The sequence below is a fragment of the Rhinoderma darwinii genome, chromosome 9 (genome assembly GCF_050947455.1).
Source record: "Rhinoderma darwinii isolate aRhiDar2 chromosome 9, aRhiDar2.hap1, whole genome shotgun sequence".
Classification (NCBI taxonomy): Eukaryota; Metazoa; Chordata; class Amphibia; order Anura; family Rhinodermatidae; genus Rhinoderma; species Rhinoderma darwinii.
Window position 1 is genome coordinate 7333369 of NC_134695.1, and position 22690 is coordinate 7356058.

General features: G+C 43.4%; 1 protein-coding gene across 3 annotated transcripts in view; it reads left to right on the forward strand.

Annotated features, from left to right (window-relative positions):
• The window catches only part of ZFTA (zinc finger translocation associated), a 108561-nt gene that overhangs the window by 58159 nt on the left and 27712 nt on the right, over positions 1–22690 (forward strand). For 2 of the 3 annotated variants that reach the window (XM_075837208.1, XM_075837206.1), the window contains exon 2: positions 1207–1674. The exons of the other annotated variant lie outside the window; for it this stretch is intronic. In XM_075837208.1, coding sequence (XP_075693323.1) covers positions 1207–1674 — 468 coding nt within the window. The remainder of the gene's footprint in view (positions 1–1206; positions 1675–22690) is intronic. 3 annotated transcript variants of the gene reach the window in all.

Here is a 22690-nt window from a genome sequence, read left to right on the forward strand (position 1 = left end):
CAAAAACCCCTTTAAAGGCTACCTATCTGCGACTTTATGTTGCCCTGTCTGACGGCAGCATAAAGTAGTGACAGACACACTGATTTCAGGGGTCTGTCACCTATGTGTGAATGTACTGTCGTTTTGAATAACTTACAATTTAAGGGGGAGTTCACAGAGTTTTTTTTACGTGGAAAACGCGCCGATTTCATTGGGAGGCGGAGGCGTTTTTTCCCCGCGAGCGGAAAAACCGGCTCGAGGGAAAAAGAAGGGACATGCCCTATCTTCGGGTGTTTAAGCTTCTGACCTCCCATTGACATCTGGCCGCAGGCGAAAAACGGCGTGCAGGCAGAGGCGAGTCTGCCTCAAACTTCCAAACGAAATTTTGAGGCAGATTTTCCTCCTGCAAAAAATTCAGTGTAAACCCAGCCTTACAGTAGCAGCGCAATGCGAGTATTGTGCGGAAGAATTCCGGTGTTGTCATAATCTGCTGCTCCCCCCCACCATCCAGCCGCTTATTTCTGTGCGTGGTAAGGGTAGGTTCACACGTAGCGTAAATACTGCAGATTTTCTGTAATGGATTTCATTGTGGAAAATCTGCAGTGTAACACAGTAGTAACAGCGTGGATGAAATTTGAACAAATCTCATCCACGAGCTGCGGAAAAAACCTGCAGAAAAAACTTTCTTCAATTTATGCTGTGGAATCGCTGGTTTTGTGTTGCGGGTTTTCTCTATTGAATTGAATGGGCAGGTTAAACCCACAACAAATCTCAGATTTTGCTAATTGTTAAGTAACCACACTAAATTGTTAATTTTGCGCCAAAAAAGCTGCAATTCCGTCGCAAAATTAACAATTTAGTGTGGTTTTTCGGCCGGAATATCATGAGGGCGGATACGCTGCGTGCTTTTACGCAGCGTATCCACCCGGTGTGAACATACCCTATTAGAGAAAAAGCGGTCATTCAGCGCGAGGGAGACGGTGGGAGCGGCAGGTCTTCACGTCACACTGCAACGATTAAACTGTAAGTTCTCCAAAACTACAGTACATTCACACCTAAGTAACACCCCGCTGTCACTTCTTTATCAGAGAGAGCAGCATGAAGTTTCCCTTCAAAACAGGATTATTTTTCTTCTTTGTAGAGATAACTTTTGTCTGTTGTGGTCTCTCAATTTAACCACCTGTTTTTTTGTTTTTGTTTTTTTATTTATTTTTATTATTATTTTAGATACAAGTTATACAAGCTCAATAGATGACATGTATCCAGATCCGTCTGATTCATTTCCTGGTGGGCTTTTCCCAGGTTCTGCCTCTTTTGATTGGAGTTCCCCAGATAGTAGTAGTGAGGGGCGAAACAACGTCGGAGGAGTAGTAGGGCAAGAGGTCTATGAAGAAAGGGCTTCCCGGCCAGGAAATAGCCGAATCCCTGGAAAAGACCACAGGCGTTACTACCATAATCACTGGAGACTAGAGTATTTGATGGACTTCAATGCCTGCTCCCATAGTATGATATGTATGGTTTGCGGCAGTTCTCTGGCCACTTTAAAACTCAGCACCATCAAGCGACACATACGCCAGAAGCACCCCTATTCCCTCAACTGGACTCCTTGTGAGAAGGAGGTCATCATTGGTAGCTGGGATGCGCACTTATGCGTTGATGCTCAGACACTTGCTGGAAGTGAGGAGCACGTGGCAGGTAATTCTGTAATAGTCTGCCAGTTTTGCATGTTTGCCTGGTTTCTGTAAGTAACTTTTAAAGTTTACAGCTGTTGTTTTAATTGTTTACTTATGAGCAGAAAAAACTCAATCCTTTCTGAACAATGGAAACTATGTAACAGAAAAACTGCAAAGAAACGCAATATTAGAAGGAGCTGCCATTCAGATCTTATTACTAGAGCCGAGCAAATCCTTTCCCCGGTTTGCTGATTCGTCTGATTCCCCAATGTATCTAGTCTAGACAATATAATGGAAAAAATCTGTAAATTTGCTAAAAGTAAATCTCACACCTGGAAAGTTTTCCATTGCATCTTAATGGTCAGCAAATTGGCATGACTTTTACTTATCATTTAAAGGACAAAGGATATTATAAATGGAGGTTTATGTTCAGGGCTTGTCAAATCCCAAAGCCAAGTAGTTGGTGCGCCTAGAAATGTGCTTCTGGTGTATACTTTCTGCTTTGTTTTTTATTCGTGTCTATGGAAGTTATTATTGCCTGGCTATGGGGAAAAAGTCCCACTGGCTTCTTGAAGGAGCACGAAACATAAAATCCAAACTAAGAAAAAAAGAACAACAAATAAAACCTGACACATTTTATTGCTCTGGTTCAGTCCGATATCTTAATTTCAAAGCTTGAAAAATAAAATAGCAAAGCAGTGTATTCTTCTTTTAGGAGGCAGCCATGTTTTTCTCCCTCTAATTCTAGTGCACGTATGTTGGGAAGTTTAGGAGGGGGCAGAGTTTAGGCTGCTACGTTTTTTTTTTTGTTGTTTTTTTTTGTCTGTACAGGGCCAAGGCATTTTGTTGGTAGGAATCTTTTAGTTACCAGTTGTAGCAGTAATTCACACATAGTGGCACCACCTCACTCAAGCTCTCTGACTTTCAGTGGTTAAGTAGAAGGTGTTTTTGTGGCAGAAGCCATCGTACAGATTACTCAAACAATATACTATTGTCCCAAGATATATATATATATATATATATATATACACACACACTAAGGCCCCATGCACACAAACGTAGAAACGCCTGTAATTGCCCATAGACATCTATTGGCCACGGGTACTTCCCCGTATGCTTACGGGAAGGTGCCCGTGCCGTTACAAAATATAGAACATGTCCTATTTCAGGCCGTAATAACGCCACAGGCAGGCCCATAGAAGTCTATGGAGCTCCCGTAATTACGGGTGACTACGTGTGTCAGCACTCGTAATTACGGGAGCGTTGCTAGGCGACGTCGGGATAGTCACTTCCAGGGTGCTGAAAGAGTTAACTGATCGGCAGTAACTCTTTCAGCACCCTGAACAGTGACTAACGATCACAATATAGATCAACCTGTAAAAAACATAGAAGTTCATACTTACCCAGAACTCCCTGCTTCTTCCTCCAGTCCAGCCTCCCGGGATGACGTTTCAGACCATGTGACCGCTGCAGCCAATCAAAGGCTGCAGCGGTCACATGGTCTGCGTCATCCAGGGAGGTTGGACTGGATGTCAAGAGAGGGACGCGTCACCAAGACAACGGCCGGGTAAGTATGAATTTCTTTTACTTTTATTACGGAAAGGGCTGTCCCTTCTCTCTATCCTGCACTGATAGAGAGAAGGGCTGCCGATTACTGCAGTTCAATTTTGCAGCGAAAACGTGCCCGTAAATACGGGTGGAATACTGGTGACATCGGACCCGTATTTACTGGCACGGGTCCGTAAATACTTGTGCAATACGGGTCGAATACGTGTGACCAAGGAGCCGTATTTACGCCAGTAAATCAGGGCGGGAGTGGTCGGTTCTACAAGGAGAGCCATCCAGCTTTCCATAACTCCGGAAAGGCAAAGCTACCTAATTATGCCGTGATAAGTCCCGCTTTACTATATCACTGCGTAATTAAGCAGACTTCAAGATTTTGGAAAGCTTAGTAACAACCAATTAGTTATGCTGGAGACCAAATGTAGTATACCCTCTTGCCCTAAGGCTTTATGTATGTATATAGCATGTAGTATGTACACAATGTATTTACCAAGTGTGGCCTCTATTACGTCTTTGCGAATGTTGTTCTTTAGCTCTCTCAGCAATAAATCCCCCGCCCCACCCATGTAGTTAGATCAACATGTCACCCAACTTTCCCAGGAACCTAAACACAAACACTGTGGAGCTGCAGTTGAGACCACAGGTTATGTTGCCCTGATAGTATTTCATAGATGCACACAAGAAGGGAGATTTATCAAGCAGATTGCGCCAGTTTTCTGGTGGAAAAAAAGTTGAAAATTATAGCGTACACCTGTTTTGCGCAAAAAATGTGTGTATTTTTTAAATTTGTTATGTTGCTCTTGCCTTTTTTTTTAAATATAAGTGGGTGGGGCTTAGGGGGTTGGAGGGACCCGCAGCCCCGATAGATTTACTATAATTCAGAAATTTGTGGAGATCTACGTCGGCTCAAAGATGCACCCAATTTATTTAGAGGCGTGCACCTTTTAATAAATTTAGTGTATATTTTGCCAGCGGGCTTCTGTTTAAGACTGGCGTATGGTGTAAATTCCCCCAATGTGTCAGAGCAGTATTGCCCCAAAATTGATTTGCCTTTTAGGAACCTGGGAAAGATGGGTAACTTGCATTATTTTTAAATGGCAGGAAAATATTTTTCTACAATTTTTACACATAATGCTCTAAAAAATTAGCACCACAGTTGCCCTACACAACATAACACACAGGAATTAAAAACAACTAAGGCCCCATGCACACGACCATAAAAACTCCCGTAATTATGGGCCCATAGACGTCTATTGGCCACGGGTACCTCCCCATATGCTTACGGGAAGGTGCCCGTGCCGTTGAAAAAGATAGAACATGTCCTATTTCAGGATGTAATTATGGCACGGGCAAACCATAGAAGTCTATGGGGCTCCCGTAATTACGGGTGACTACGTGTGTGCACCCAGAATTACGGGAGCGTTGCTAGGCAACGTCGGTAAATAGTCACTGTCCAGGGTGCTGAAAGAGTTAAACGATCGGCAGTAACTGTTTCAGCACCCTGGACAGTGGCTACCGATCACAATATAGATAAAGCTGTAAAAAAAAAAAAGACTGGCTGCAGCGGTCACATGGACTGCCGCGTCATCCAGGGAGGTCGGACTGGATGTCAAGAGAGGGACGCGTCACCAAGACAACGGCTGGGTAAGTATGAATTTCTTTTACTTTTATTACGGAAAGGGCTGCCCCTTCTCTATATCCTGCACTGATAGAGAGAAGGGCTGCCGATTAGTGCAGAGCAATTTTGCAGCCAAAAACGTGCCCGTAAATACGGGTGACACCGGACCCGTATTTACGGGCACGGGTCCGTAAATACTGGTGCAATACGGGTCGACCAAGGACCCGTATTTACGGATGGACAAAAATACGGTCGTGTGCATGAGGCTTAACCGGTAAAACTCACCTTTTCCTGCTGTACTTCTTGCCTTGGAGGTGTCCCTGCAGTGTTGGTGGGATTTGAACAAATCTCAGCCTTGCTACCAGAAAATATCGGCTGAAAAAAATGTTCAGAAATTGTCCTACAGTTCGTTTTTTTAATTCGCATCATGTCAATTTATGCTGCGGAATCGCTGCTCTCTTTGTTGCGGGTTTCTCCCATTGTATTCAATAGGGAGGTATAACCCACAACAAAGAGCCATGTGTTGCGACTTTTGTGGCGGAAACACTGCGATTCCACCACAAAAATCACGAATGAAAAAAAAAGGTATTGTTTATTTGAAACAAATAAAAAAGCTCATACTTTATCCCTGCCATAGTCCTAGTGATGCGATCCTCTCTTCTGAGCGCAGCCCGGCCTAAGATGATGTTTCATCCTATGTGAATGCTGCATCCAATCAAAGGCGACAGCGGTCACATAGACTACAGCGTCATTCTAGGAGGCCGGGCTGCACTCAGAAGAGCGGGAAGGGTCGCCATGACTACAGCCGAGGTAAGTATAAAGTATTTTTTTGTGTTATTTCTGCAGAATTTACGCAGCAGACATGTCGTCTGAAAAACGACACTACAATTTAGTGCGGTTTTTCAGACCGAATTACCTGCAGGTTCTAGGGCGGATACGCTGTGTAGTTTTACGCAGTTTATCCACCTAATGTGTTCCTACACTTAGCTCCGTAATTTCAGACGTATATTTTACGTTTGCATGTGAACATACCCTGTTTTCAGGCGAAAACAGCTGAATTTCAGACGTTTTTGCAAATACACGCGTTTTTCGCGGCGTCCATTACGGACGTAATTGGAGCTGTTTTTCAATGGAGTCAATGAAAAACGGCTCCAATTACGTCCCAAGAAGTGACATGCACTTCTTTGAGGTGGCCGTCTTTTTACGCGCCGTCTTTTGACAGCGGCTCGTAAAAAAAAAAAAGCCCGCCTGCACAGAACACCGTAAGGCCCATTAAATTCAATAGGCAGATGTTTGGAGCCATTTTTTCGGCCGTAATTCCAGGCGAAAAACACCTGAATTACGTCCGTAAATAGGGCGTGTGAACATACCCTTATAGTCAATGGGGACTAAGCCCTGCCCCTTTCCTAGCTCTTTTGGTTTCAGCAGTGAAGTCATGCGGGTGCACGATACTCATACCAGGCAGTATTAAAATAAAATAAAAATGTTTTAAAGATTGTGTCCCTTTAAAGCTTGCAGTACTTTATCTACTCCATGTTGTAGGGCAGGGGTCTCAAGCACGCGAACCGCATGCGGCCCCTGGGGCTGTCATCTGCGGCCCCCGGGACACAGCCGCTGGTACATAACTCTGTGGAATTCCCTGACATCGCCGTCCACATAGGGACAGCGATGTTCGGGGCTTCCCCAGAGCCGGAGTCCCATGCAGAGCGCTAGTATAGTCTCTGCTCCGGGACTCAGACACTGTGCCATTATCTAGGGGTGTGTTACATTATCTATATAGGGCACTGTGGCATTATCTTCAGAGGGCATTGTGGCATTATCTACAGAGGGCATTGTGGCATTATCTACAGAGGGCACTGGCAGTATCTATAGAGGGCTCTGTGGCACTATCTAAAAAGGGGCTGCCCAATTTTGACGTGTTTCTGCCAAACGCTGCCAACTGAGCCGCCGGACTGCATTTAGCGACACTTAAACTGTAAAACTGGATTGTTGAAATAAACACGTGGAAAAATCTCTCATTTTAAACCTAGCGGTATTATTACAGTGATTTAGTATTATAGTAATATAGTGTGTTAGTAGTTCAAATAACAAATTGATTACCAATAATAATTTTGTATTATATCAAATTTGAAAGTAATGGGGCCCGTCAACTTCCCATTTTTTCTATATGTGGCCCCCTTACCCAGCCGAGTTTGAGACCCCTGTTGTAGGGTATAAGTGCAGTAAAAGACCACCATTAAAGAAGCAGGATAAATATTAGCTGATCCAATTGAATGAAGTGTGTGGGTGCAGTGTCAATGAGAGATGAAACCTAGAACTTTGTAACTGAGAATCATACAATGTAAATACAGTCTTTTCTTATGTTGTATGTTGCTCTAATACTATATGTTTAGTCACAGAAAAAAATGACAGATCCAACTAAAATTTAAAATAAAACGCAATTTTAACTTCGTTAATTATGATAAAAAGGAAGGAAACTATCCTTTGAAAGAGTGGGCGTCAATAAATGCTGTGGGGACAATCAACTGACCCTACCAGGTCACCCTGCCTAATTGAAGCGACGCCCCTACTCAAGGGGTGGTGGCCCGACCTTCAACCTATACACTAAACACCCTGTTAATGACCTAGCCAATTAATGTTTAAGGAAATAGGTGGGGTACAGACACAGTGAGAATTAGTGCCATACCAACAGATCAAATGTGAATAACAAAAAACAGCAGTGCGGTATTAAAGGGGGAAACCTGGTTGTACTGGACCACCAGGCATGTCTGTCACGATGGGTGTGTGGACCCACTAGGCTGTACCGCCGTAGTGGGATAGCAGCTGGCCAACAGGATAGCAAGTCAATGTCTAGTTCGAATAAGGGTACCTGTGGAAATTCAGACCGGAGCGATGTTTGGGCTCGGATGGGACCTTTGCAGCAGGCAGACAATGGGCGTGGTGTAACACAGCAGGCGTAGAATACGGTGCAACACGACTCCAACTCTCTATGGCACAGGAACAAGATAGCACGGGATGCAGGTAGCAGGTATGGGAACACTGGGAACTGGAAAACACTAAGGGACCATTTGCAAAGACTAACATGGGTAAACACAACAACGCTCAGGCAATGACGGAGGGGCAGGGCCCTCCTTATAGTCCAGGGTGATCATGGGCTAATTTTACATACTTTTCAGGTGCGCGCGCACCCTACGGAACACAGCAGAGTGAAGCGGAAGTGAGCGCTGGCGTCTCCAGAGGAGGAGATACGTGCCAGCACTCACTGATCCATGGCTAAGGACCGTCAGGGGGTGAGTAATCCCGACGGTCCACGGCCACGGGTGTCACAATTTCGCTCCATGTGTTTGATAATCCTTTCAGACTGAGAAGGATACAATATTCTAAATATTGACCGTATAGTCACGTATCAAAAAGATCTCAAGAAGATACTTGATGTAGCTCTACAGTAGAAAAAGCGATTGATTGATTGATTGATTGATTGATTGATTGAGCGAGAATTTGCATTCCTCTATCCCTCACGCATACAGGTGGCACGTTTTTATGGACTTCCTAAGATCCATAAGGGTTGCCAGCCACAAAAATGTCATCCTATTGTCTAAGGGGTTAACAATCTGACCCAAAGTTTGGGGATATATTTGGATCAGCTCTTGTCCCCCTTTGTGCCACATTCATCAGGGACACTACAGATCTATACTGCATAGCCAGATATCCTTCAGTTTTTGTAGATGTGGAGGCCCTGTATAGATCCATCCCACATCAATATGGGTTGGAAGCTGTGCAGTACTACTTAAAAAGTAGAAATGTATATATTACAGTTCTCAATTTCGTCCTCACATAAAACTACTTCCTGTGTGACTCACGGGTCTCTCATCAGCTCAGGGACACCGCTATAGGGAGCCCTGTGGCACCTACCTATGCTAACGTGTTCCTTCTCTGGTGGGAGTATACCCTTGTTTTCTTGGAACCCCTAGCCCAGTACCAGGATTACATCACACACTAGATAGATGACATCCTCATCATATGGTCTGGGCCAGGGGACTCCTTTCATTTCTTTATGGTAGAACTAAACAATCATATGGGCCTCGGGTTTACTTTTGAACAAAACAGGAGTGAACTCTGCTCCCTGGATGTACTGATTAGACTCAATAGAGCAGGGGGCTCAATACTACGGTTCTCAGAAAACGCACAGCGGGTTCTAGCCTTCTAGAGACCCCATTTATTTACGTAACCATTAATTGGCTAGGCCATTAACAGGGTGTTTGGGGTATATGTTGGCGGTCGGGGCCGCTGCTAGAGATGGGGTGTTGCTCTGATTAGGCATGTTGACCTGGTAGGGTTTAACAGGGCCAGTTGATTGTCCCCATAGCATTTTTGACCCTCCCTCTTTTCAAAACATAACTGCCTTCCTTTTTTATCATAATTAACAAAGAAAAAGTTAAGTTTTATTGTGTTATTTTTGTTGGATCAGTCGGTTGTTTTTCTGACTACATTTTTTTTGACAGAACTGCTGGCTATCATCTGGCCTAGGAAAGTCGTTATATTTGTTTGGTTCGGTGAAATGTTTTCTGATTCTATATGATGGATACACACTATGGGGGATATATATTAGGAGATTTTTGTCAGTTTCTGACGCATGCCTGATCCTGAGAAACAGCTTGTATTATCGCCCACAGATACATTCACAAGTCTGCTTGATGTCCTTAGAAATAGCTGTCAAGGTTGTTGTCACATCTCATTATTGTACAGTGCTTGGTGGAAAGAGGATACTTCCCAGAAGGCAAGTCACCAGCAAAAATTGCTGGTAAGTTTTTAAACTCTGACGCTTGCAGAATTGTAAATGCAGCTGTGAACTGTATGAGTGACCACAACCGATCAGAACAATGGGCATCCTGTGTCCCTTGTTACTCTTCTAAACCTGGACAAGGGACCGGAAAATGTATAACATTCCCCCTTTTAAAGACATTAAAACTTGAAAAAGATTTTTTTTTAAAATAATACATACAATGTCCTCTACAGATATTCCTGCAAGACTTTCAGCAAGCTAGACAAGCATCTGTGCAGAAATCTTGCAGACAAAGTAGGAGCCCTCTTCTTCCAGCCTCCATAATCAGCTGGAGTGCGGCTGGTATCCGCAGTGACATCACTGCTGAAACTAGAGATTTTGGGGAAGTGGGCGGGGCTTAGTCACCTTTTAACTAATGGTCACAGCTAGCTTGTACAATGATGAGGGCCCTGGTCAGTGCAACTCAATGACCAGAGCTTTATGTTCCCAATCATGGATTTTTGGGGGGAAATAAACAAAAGAAGCTAGTTTGTGATGAATATGAATTTAGGTAAATCTATTTTGTTCTCATGAACAATGTTTACAAATGAATTGAGCCTTGAATTCCTTAAATTTTTCTCTCATCAAAGTATCCACCCTTGGCAGCAATCACAGCAGTACAAACGTGGGGCATTCTGCCGGTCAACTTGTCTAAGTTTTCAGCTTTGATTGCAGCCCGCTTCTTTTGTAGTAACTCTCCAAGGTGATTTTGGCTAGTAACTTGCACATCTCGAACACATCTATTCAGATGATCCCAAAGGAGTTTGTTTGGATTGCACTCTGTGGTGGCCAAACCATGTTCTTCAGTACCGGTTGTCGTTCTTTTGACTGAATAGACAGGAGGTATATTTTAGGTGGTTGTCTTGCTGTAGTGTGAAACCACAACCAATAAGATGGGTGCTGAAAGGATGACATGGCACACCAGGATGTTGTGGTAGCATTTAGAATCCATGACACTTTAGATTTTTATTAATGTCCCTAAGCAATGGTTTTCAGGCTGCAACACATCCCTTTAAGCCACTGGTGGTGTTTGACAATCGCGATTGAAACGCTTTTCTTCCTCGTTTCCATCAGAGCAGCAAGGATCAGACTAGCTGTTTTATATTTGTCCCGTTTGGAACACGCTCTGATAAAATTGTCCTCCGGTTTTGTGGTCTCTCTGGGTCGTCCAGGTTGTGGTAGATCACGTACACTCTCGTTTTCAGCGTATTCCTTGAGGGAACACAGCACACCACCAAGAGAAACCTCCTGGCGAGCAATATACCGCAGACTATAACGCGCGTTTCTAAAAGCGACTATAGCATATCAATGTAAAGATTTAGGTCGTTGCGAAAAAATGCTGCAAGGTAAGAATTCTTTCAAAAATAGAAGTGTTGATAATCCCTGAATTTGCGCAAGTGTAACTAGAAGAATTGATGCTGTTTAGAAGGCAGAGGGTGGTCACACCAAATATTGGTTTGATTTAGATTTTTCTTCTATTTTGTTACTTGATTAATAAAAACTATTAACACTTCTATTTTTGAAAGCATTCTTACTTTGCTGCATTTTTCCACAACTGCCTAAAACTTTTGCACAGTACAGTGTGTATGTGTTTGTGTGTTTTTAAACTTCCTTGAGGGTGGCCATATTAGAGGCACACACGTCCTGTATTGTCTGTATAGACCGTGCAGCAGGGTGTGCGTGCTTTATGGCAGCTGCAGTGACGACAGTCAATGGGCTATTAGTGGAAGGTCGCAAGGAGCGAGCCTGGCACCCTGTACGGCACAGCTGCCAAATTGCTTGTTAATGGCTGTGCGGTGTTGCTGGTAAAGTGGCTAAAATCGTGCGGCCATTATGAATACAACATTTATGGCTTCACATTTTTGCAGGTAAACAGCTGTTTTATCCACAACAAAGCACGGCCATTAACGAGCAAATTGACAGCTGTGCCGAAGAGATTGGCTGTTGGCCATGCCAATGTTGCTCCATGGGATCTTACAGTCTCCAGGAAGTGATGGAGTATTTCCCCCTCGACCAGAGAGTGACGGGAGCTGCAAACATTCTCTTATCTGTGTGGCCCCATGCACACGACCATAAAATTGGCCGTAATTCCGGTCCGTAATTACAGGACCCATTCATTTCTATGGCCGACGGGAAGGTGTCCGTCCCGTAGAAACGTTCCGAACAAAACAGGACATGTCCTATTTTTTTTATTTTACGGACCGTGCTCCCATACTTTATAATGGGAGCATGGCCGTAAGTACGGATCACGGTCGTGTGCATGGTGCCTTACTATCCTACATTTTCTAGTTTTCCAGCAGTACAATAGAGCGGTCATTAACCTGCCCACCTTCTAATGATAATGAAATAACGTCCCCAGTCTATACAATATAGAGTTTCACAAAACAGATGTGATTTTAGTGACTGTTCTAGTGGCCATAGTAATTACTAGAATATTTTCATTTAAAAAATAACTTTTTATTTTTTAAATGTTGAAAACCGGATTTAACCCCTTCAAGGAAAAGACCTTAAAAGGGGTTATCCGGGGACCAAAAATTGCATTGCAATAATATATTTATGTGAAACGAAGTAACTTACTAATGTACTTTTAATTTAAAATTCTGTACTAAATCGACAATGACGTCGGCAGCAGTACTGGAGTCCCCGAGCGTTTGGCCGTGGTCGTTACACCACAATTACGGCGCACTGCCTGTCGAAAGATGTGACACATTTGAGATGCGTTTGCCTCATAATAAATGTGCCGCATCATACTCTAACTAATTGTTTATTAGGACTGGCGTATGAAACACCGGTCTTAATAAATCTCCCCATTGGACTGCTTAATGCTGCATGTGGACAGTTGACCTCTGCTTAAGGGCTCATTCAGACGAGCAAAATACTCGTCCGTGTGCTGTACATTGAAATAACTGACAGCACACAGACCCATTCATTTCAATGGGGCTATTCAGACACCTGTGAGCTTTCACACAGCGAGTGTCAGGTGCGTTTTTTGTGCACCTAGTCGCCCTTTGAAGTCTATGGGTGCATGAAAACCACGGACAGCACATGGACGACATCCGTTACATAGAAAAGCAGAGAAATAAATTTTAAAAGAGTTCTTGTACGGACGTGAAAAACGCATGCCACACGCAAAGCACACTGATGCCAATACGCAACGGACATGAAATGCAGGAAAAATGCTGCGTTTTTTACGCGCCCAAACCGTACACACTTGTCAGAATGTAGCCTAAAGGGGGTTTTACACAGGAAGATTATCGGGCAGACGAGCATTCATATAACGCTCCTTGCCGATAATTGCCGCGTGTGAACAATCAGCAGATAAACGAGCAAACGCTCGATCATCTGCTGGTCGTATAGGTTTTTTTTTTTAAAAGATGATTATCGTTCATCCATCCATAGCTCCGTGTGACAGGAGCAAGCGAGCGCCGATCAATGATGTCTTGTTGATTGTCGCTCGCACCGTCTGGTGTAAAAGGGCCTTAAAGGGGTTGTCCACCTTCTTTCAACTGATGACCTATCCACCATATAGGTCATTAGTATGTCATCGGTGCGGGTCTGTCTGACACCCGGACCCTGCACCGATAAGCCCCTCCGGTGCCCTGCGGGCACTGGATATTGTGGCACATAATGCTACGTACGGAGCCCGGAAGCAGTCGGTTCCGTACATAGCATAGCGGCCGTGCTGCAGGTCTGCTCCTGTTCACTTGAATAGGAGCAGAGCTGCAGTACTGCAGCTCAGCCGCTACTAACTTCTTCCGGCTTATACGTCCGATGCACGGAGGCACCGGACCAGCTGATTTGTGCGGGGCCCGGGTGTCGGACCCCCACAGATCATGTACTGATGACCTATCGGGTGGATAGGTCATCCGTTGTCAGAAGCTGGAAAACCCCTTTTAAGTCATCCTCACCTCTTAAAGCTTTTATCACGAAGTTAACGGAGACCTTTTTTCCTAATTATTCATATTTAAATACTAATAATGTCCACCTTTTAAACAGCAAGTAGTTTTAGGTCAACTATTCTGTGATAATGAATTCCTTGCTATATCTTTATAGCTGTCAGAGCTCGATTGTTCGAGTACACCACTCCAAATGCCTTCCATAGACATATAGTTAAATAATAAATTCATGCTGCCTGCTGTCACCAATAGAGGAAACTTAGGAGCTGACTTTATATGTTGGACGCAATAATAACACTGTATGTAGTAAGCTCTTAAGCTTCCTCTAATGGTGGCTGTAGGGGATTTGAGCGATTGTATCATAAAAACAGCACAGACCGCTATAAACATATATTTTACAATTCAGATAGAAATTTTGACCTTTTGAAAGAAAAACACAAAATAATTAAATGTTATATAAAAATACAGGGGCTTATAGCAACTAGTGGGTCTGCTTTGGAATAAGTAGGGCAGTCTAAGCTGTTGAACAGATGCTAGGGTAGTTGGATTTAACACGGTCATCCTGGAGAACATAAATGTATAGTAATCTCATTACACTTGGTTAATGGCATAATTGTTTGCTAATTATTTTATAATTAAAGGGAATGTGTTGCCAGCAAAACATGTATTTTTTTTTTTTAGTTAAACATTTAGTGTGTAGGTGATTAAACATTGTTCACATTTTTTTTATTTTTTTCACGAGTCAGGAAATATTATAAATTAGATTCTAATTTATAATATTTCCCAGTGCTGGTCACTAGATGGAGCTATTCCTAAAATTGCAGCATTGCATGTGGTAAAGCAACCACATTGCTTTTTGCTGCAAAATTTGGAAAAAGGCACTCGCTCTAGTGAGCTCTGAGAATCCCCCCCTCCTTTATCCTGGCTAGTGCCGGGATAAACGAGGGGATTGAACGGTCTAACCTCCTACACTGTGTGTCGCCATTTTTTGAGCTAACACACCGTGTAGTAGGTTTACATACAGTAGTAAACACACACAAACACGAACATACATAGAAATCTCTTACCTGCTCCTGCCGCCGCGGCTCCCTCCGGCCCGTCCGCTCCGTCTGCTGCCGCTGGTCCAAGTGCACAAGTCCGGAAGCCGCGACCGGAAGTAGTAATCTTACTGTCCGGCCGCGACTTCCGGTCCACAGGAAAATGGCGCCGGGCAGCGCGCATTTCAAATTGGACTGTGTGGGAGCGGCGCATGCGCCGTTCCCACACAGACGGCGTACACAGAAGTGGATGGGACGGGCCCCGTTCGCAGTCCCTATGGGACTGTGGCTGCCGTATTCCATGTCTGTATGTGTCGTTAATCGACACATACAGAAATGGAAAAAAAAATGGCAGCCCCCATAGGGAAGAAAGTGAAAAAATAGAAAAAAGTAACACACAAACACACAAATAAATAAAAACGTTTTTAATAAAACTGACATGAAAAAAAAAATTTTGGTGACACTGTTCCTTTAAAGGCTATGTAAACTTTTTGAAAGGCATTTTTTTAAAAATAAAATAAGTGTGTAATTGGTGCAACTTTCATATTTGGTTTTTATTAAAAGTTTTTTTTACTTTTTGAGATACAGCTGCTCTGTATTTTCTATACTGTACAGAGCAGCTGTATCGTTCGCTATGACCTAAATCAGTCAGTCCCACGGACCTGACGGGTTAAGTGTCAGTGGGTCCGCAGCATCCACCTGCAATCTATAATAATAATCTTTATATAGCGCCAACATATTATGCAGCACTTTACAATTTAGAGGGAACATGAAACAAACAATATGAGACATTACATAGTGACAAAGTTAATTTACATTTCAAACCAGAGGAGTGCGGACCCTGCTCGCCAGAGCTTACAATCTATGAGGAAATAAGGGAGACACAAAGTGTAGCAGTGTTTGTTCTGTACAATAGCCCGGCCATTTTTATACACATGGGGTGGTACACATAAAGCTGCATGAGCCGGTCACCAGCCAGTATCCGTGTATGACGGACATGAAGAGAAGAAGTGTGAGGGAATCTTATTCTGATGATCTAAAAGGGGGGCCATGGAAAGGAGTCCGATTAGGGAATGTTATAGGCCTGTCTAAAAAGATGTGTTTTCAGGGCACCTTTAAAACTGGATATTGGGAATTAATCTAATTGTCTGGGGTAGCACATTCCAGAGGACGGGTGCAGCACGAGAAAAATCCTGGCGACAGGAGTGGGAGGATCGGATTATTGAGGATTTTAATCTAAGGTCGTTAGCAGAACGTAGAGCCCGAGTAGGGTGGTAGACAGAGATGAGGGAGGAGATGTAAGGAGGTGCAGCACTGTGGAGAGCTTTGTGGGTAAGGGTAATAAGTTTGAATTTTATTCTGAAGTGGATGGACAACCAGTGCAGTGACTGGCAAAGATTAGAGGCGTTGGTGCAGCGGTTGGTCATAAATATGAGCCTGGCTGCTGCATTAAGGATAGATTGGAGAGGGGAGACTTTAGTGAGGGGAAGACCGACTAGTAATGAGTTACTAGTCAAGACGAGAGTGAATCATAGCAACAATGAGGGTTTTGGCTGTTTCCTCCGTAAGAAAAGAGCGGATTCTGGAGATGCTTTAGAGTGTGAAAGTGATTGAATGTGAGGAGTAAAGGAAAGATCTGAGTCAAAAATAACCCAGGGACGGGGCGTGCTGCTTAGGAGTTATGATAGTGCCACACACAGAGATGGAGACATCAGGTTTAGGGAGGTTAGTAGATGGTGGGAACACAAGAAGCTCAGTTTTAGAAAGTTTCAGATTCAGATAGAGAGAGGACATGATGTTAGACAGCGGACAGACAATCACTGGTGTTTTGTATTAGAGCAGTGGTGATGTCATGGGAAGAGAGATATATAATTGGGTGTCCTCAGCGTAGAGATGGTACTGGAAGCCAAATCTGCTGATGGTTTGTCCAATAGGGGCTATGTAGAGAGAAAAAAGGAGCGGACCTAGGACTGATCCCTGAGGAACCCCAATCGCAAGGGGAAGAGGAGAAGAAGTAGAACCAGCAAATGACACACTGAACGAGTGGTCAGAGAGATAGGAGGAAAACCAAGAGAGACGCGTCGTTGAGGCCAATAGAGTGGAGCATGTTAAGTAGGAGTTTGTGGTCTACAGTGTCTGAGGCAGCAGAGAGATCCAGAAGAATCAGGAGAGCGTATTTACTGTCCGATTTAGCCGCCAAGAGATCATTTGAGACTTTAGTAAGGGCAGTTTCTGTGGAGTGTAGAGTGCGGAAACCAGATTGTAAGGGGGTCTAGAATGGAGTTAGCAGAGAGATAGTGGATAAGGCGAGAGTAGACCAAGCGTTCCAGGAGTTTGGAGATGAAGGGCAGATTAGAGACTGGTCGGTAGTTAGCAGCGCTGGATGGGTCAAGAGTTGTTTTTTTTTTCAGTAATGGGTTTATAATGGCATGTTTAAAAGAGGAAGGAAAGATACTAGAGGAAAGAGAGAGGTTAAATATTTTAGTCAGGTGACTAGTGACAGCTGGGGAGAGGGACTGGAGGAAGTGTGAGGGGATAGGATCACTAGGGCAGGTAGTAGGACGAGAAGAAAGAGGAGCTTAGAGACTTCTGTTATTGGGTCAAATGCTGAAAGTGAAGAAGAGGGAGTGCAGGGGATCGATGTTACTAGGGAACTGTGAGATAATATCATGCCGGATGTTGTCAATTTTAACTTTAAAATAATTGGCCAGGTCTTCAGCACAGAGATCTGTGATTGGCGTCTGCACTTTAGTACTAAGGAGGGAGTGAAAAGTATCAAAGAGGCGTTTTGGATTATTAGATAGAGTGGAGATTAGAGAAGTGAAATAGACTTGTTTGGCTCGGTGAAGGGCAGAGTTGTAAGTTTGTAATGGAGAAAGTCTGCAGCCAAATGCGATTTTCTCCACAGTCGTTCGGCACATCTCAAGCACTGCTGAAGAAAGCGGGATTGAGGGCTGTGCCAGGGTTGTCGGCGTCTTTGTCGGGTGGTTCGGTGAGTAGGGGGGCTGCTTCATCCAATGCATTTTTGAGAGTGTTATTGTAAAGTTTGGCAGCCAGATTGGGACAGGAGAAACAAGAGATAGGGGACTGTAGACTGTCTGAGTTTCTGAGTGTTAATGGCATGTAGATTTCGGTATGTCTGATACGTAGGCATGACCTGAGGAGGCAGAAAATATTTGATAGTAAAGGAGAGAAGGTTGTGGTCAGAGAGCGGGAGAGGAGAGTTAATAAAGTCAGAAACTGAGCAGATACTGAAGACCAGGTCAAGTGAATGCCCGTCTTCATGTGTAGGAGAGTTAGTAAGTTGTGACAGACAGAGGGACGAGGTTAAAGATAGAAACTGGGAGGCAGATGGGGAGATTGGGTTATCAATGGGGATGTTGAAGTCACCCATGATAAGAGTGGGTGTTTAAGATGATAGAAATTGTAGAAGCCAGGCAGCAAAATGATGCAGCTGTTGGCGGGGTGAGCCAGGGGGGCGGTAGGCAACTGCCACTCGGAGGGGAAAATGGTGAAAGAGTCTGAGGGCGTGGACTTCAAAAGAGGGAAATGTGAGTGAGGGGACCGAGGTAAGGACCTGAAAAGTGCAGTGTGGGGAAAGAAGTATACCTACTCCTCCACCCTGCCTGTTCTCAGGTCTGGGGACATGGGAGAACTGGAGACCACCATATGATAGAGCAGCAGGGGAAGCAGTGTCAGACAGGTGTAGCCATGTTTCGGTAAGAGCCAGGAGGTTGAGAGAGTTAGAAAGGAATAAGTCATGAATAAAGGTGAGTTTGTTGCACACGGACCGAGAATTCCAGAGAGCACAGTTAGGAATGGTAAGAAGATTTGCAGGGCTTCTATGTGTGGTAGGTAAGTGGTTGAGCTTGGCAGAAGAGAAGGGAGGACCAGGTTTGGGAGAGATGTCCCCTGCAGATAGTAGCAGGACAATGGAGAGAGACAGTAGATGGTTCTGTGATTTATGACAGCGATTTTTATGTTGAGCAGTGGGATGAGATGGGTTAAGGTGACTGAGGAAAGTGAATAGTGCATGGGAGCTGTACATGGCCGAGTCAAGGAGAGAGGGACTGATGTGGACTGTTTTTTGCCAAGGCCTAAATGGGCGGTTGGATTGTAAACCAAGAGCATCTATAATGAGGAGTTTGTTTGTAAACAGATAGAATATGGAATCTAATAATTAGAATGTTTGCTAGTTTGTTTCGTTTTTCAGCTTACCTGTCACTGACCCTGTCTAAGTGCCATGTATAACTGCCAGGACACTTTGACAATATGACACTTAGACAGAGATGACTTCTGCCCTCATGCCACCCTGCACGAGTGCCTTCCCCATATGTTACATCTAAATTTATAGCGGAGTAGATGCTCAGATCTAGGCCTAATTAAGCTCCTTCAGCTATTAACCCCTTCCCACCGCAGCCCTTTTTCAGATTTTCATTTTAGTTTTTTCCTCCCCACCTTCCAAAAGCCATAACGTCTTTATTTTTCCGTCGATATAGTACTATGCGGGCTTGATTTTTGCGGGACGAGTTGTAGTTTTTCGTCGCACCATTTATTTTGCCATATAATGTACTAGGAAAGGGGAAAAAAAATATTTGTGGGGTAGAAAATGAAAAGGAAAAAAAACATTTTTTTTTGCGCGCCGTTTTTACAGAATTCACTGTGCAATTAAAACAACATGTTAACTTTATTCTGTGGGTCAATACGATTACGGCGATACCAAATATATATTGTTTTTTCTATAATTTACTACTCTTACATGTAAAAAAGAAAAGTTATTCTGTGTCGCCAAATTCCGAGAGCCATAACTTTTTATTTTTCCGTCAATTAAGTGGTATGAGGGCTTATTTTTTGTAGGATAAACTAGTTTTTAATAATACCATTTTGGTGTACTTGCGACGGTTTGATCACTTTTTATTTCATTTTTTGTGGGAGATTAGGTTACCAAAAAATAGAGATTCTGGCGTTTAGAATTTTTTTTTACGGCGTTCACCGTGCGGGTTAAATAATGATATATTGTAATAGTTCAGACTTTTACGGACGCGGCGATACCAATTATGTTTATGTATTTATTTTTCTTACTATGCTCTAGGGGGAAAATGGAAAAGGTGTTTTTTTTTAACTTTTAATATATATATATATATATATATATATATATATATATATATATATATATTTATTTCTTTTTTTACACAGAAAAAACCTTTTATTTAATTTTTACTTTTTTTTATTAGTCCCCCTAAGGGACTTCATCCAGCGATCGTTAGATCGCTTGCACGATATAATGTAATACTAATGTGTTGCAGTATATCGTGATTCTGACAGGCATCTATTAAGCCCTGCCGGAGGCAGGGCTTAGTAGGTGCACAAAGATGGCGGACCTGGGTGCCTTCATTAAGCCTCCAGGCAGCCATAGCAACCATCGCCACCCCCGCAATTGCGTTGCGGGGGTGCGATGAGCTATTAGAGGGGGTCGCCCCACTCTTTCTAACTATTTAAAGAGGCTCTGTCACCAGATTTTGCAACCCCTATCTGCTATTGCAGCAGATCGACGCTGCAATGTAGATTACAGTAACGTTTTTATTTTTAAAAAACAAGCATTTTTGGCCAAGTTATGACCATTTTTGTAGTTATGCAAATGAGGCTTGCAAAAGTCCAAGTGGGTGTGTTTAAAAGTAAAAGTCCAAGTGGGCGTGTATTATGTGCGTACATCGGGGCGTTTTTAATACTTTTACTAGCTGGGCTTTCTGACGAGAAGTATCATCCACTTCTCTTCAGAACGCCCAGCTTCTGCCTGATCACTGCTGTGACGTCACTCACAGGTCCTGCATCGTGTCAGACGAGCGAGGACACATCGGCACCTGAGGCTACAGTTGATTCTGCAGCAGCATCAGCGTTTGCAGGTAAGTAGCTATATTGACTTACCTGCTAACGCCGAGGCTGCTGCAGAATCAACTGAAGCCTCTGGTGCCGATGTGTCCGACACGATGCAGGACCTGTGAGTGACGTCACAGATCTGCACTGCCAGAAGCTGGGCGTTCTGAAGAGAAGTGGATGATACTTCTCATCAGAGCGCCCAGCTAGTAAAAGTATTAAAAACGCCCCGATGTACGCACATAATACACGCCCACTTGGACTTTTACTTTTAAACACACCCACTTGGACTTTTGCAAGCCTCATTTGCATAACTACAAAAATGGTCATAACTTGGCCAAAAATGCTCGTTTTTTAAAAATAAAAACGTTACTGTAATCTACATTGCAGCGCCGATCTGCTGCAATAGCAGATAGGGGTTGCAAAATCTGGTGACAGAGCCTCTTTAAATGCTGCAGTCGCTATTGACTGCAGCATTTAACTAGTTAAACGAGCGGGATCACGCTCAAGCTTGTTACTCTAAATTGTTGGCTGTAACAAACAGCCGACACCTGCATCGTATGGAGCGGGTTCACACCGTGAGCCCGCTCCATACTTCCCCCTACCCGACTTTGGCGTATGGATACGTCAAATGACGAGAAGGGGTTAATCAAATCAACTAGACACATGAGGTGAAAAGGGATGCAGAGATAAACAAACTAGCCTGGATGTCTAAACTAGATCATGTCTGGATGATCATAAAACTTAACGACGCTCAAACACTTTGACAAAAGTTAGAGATAACATTAGACTATATGGGAAGACGGGAAAGCAGAGTACCATAAAATAAAAGTTTCAGCATTTTGAAATGCAGGTACAGCTGAGATGTGGTTAAAGAGGCTAAGTCACCAGATTATCAAACCCCTATCTCCTATTGCATGTGATCGGCGCTGCAATGTAGATAACAGTAACACTTTTTTTTTTTTTTAAACGATAATTTTTGGCCAAGTTATGAGCAATTTTATATTTATGCAAATGAGCCTTTCTAATGGACAACTGGGAGTGTGTTTTCTCTTATTTCCAACTGGGCGTGTATTGTGTTTGTAACATCTGGGCGTTTTTACTTGTTTTACTAGCTGGGCGTTGTGAATAGAAGTGTATGATGCTGACAAACACTTCTATTAACCCCTTAGTGACCAACAGTACGCCTTTTTACGTTCCTCACTAATGGGCTTTAGGCTAATGCGACGCCTTTTAACGTGATCGCATTAGCCTAAAGTAGCGCCGAAATTAAAGATCGGGGCTCCGTTCTCTCAGCTACCGGAGGTAGCTGAGAGTTCGGGGCAACGACCAGAGACCATAACGAGTGGTCTCTGGTCACGTGATCGCCGTGAATCGCTATTTCACGGCGTTCACGCTAAACCGGCGGATAATCGCCATTTCTCTCTCCTCTCATGGAATAACTCCTTAGAGAGGAGAGAGAACGGGTAAATAGTGCGCCCCCCCCCCTCCCACGTCCGATCCCCCCCCCCGTCCGATTCCCCTTCATATCCGATCCCCCCCCCCCCGGTCCGATCCCCCCCCCCCCCAAAATGGCGCCCGAGTGCGCTTTGCATAACTTACCTGTGTCGTCATCTGGCACAGCAACAATCAGGGACCGTTGTGACTGGTCCCTGATCAGGTGATCTCTGTGATAAAACCTATCACAGAGATCACTGACAGTTATTTTAAAAACACAGCCAGGACATGGGCTGTGTTTCTCTCTCCTCCCATTGTAGTTGTTCTGAGAGGAGAGAGAAATCAGTCTAAGTCCTGTGCTGTGAAGAAAGAAAAAGTGAAAAAAAAATCATAGTTCTTATACACACATATATATATATATATATATATATATATATATATATATATATATATAATATATCAAATCTATATTAGCGTCAGCGCTAGATTAGCGTCAGCGCTAGATTAGCGTCAGCGCTAGTTTAGCGTCAGCGCTAGTTTACCGTCAGCTCTAGTTTAGCGTTAGTGCTAGTTTAGCGTTAGTTTAGCGTTACTTTAGGGTTAGGGCTAGTTTAGCGTTCGTGTTTAGGGCCGTTTAGAATTAATTTTACGTCTGTTATATAAAAATAAAAAAAATATATAAAAAAAATATATATATAAAAAAAAATAATAATAATTTGTGTCGATTTTAGGTTTACTTTAGGGTTAGGACTTATAGGGCATATATATATATATGTATATGTATATATATA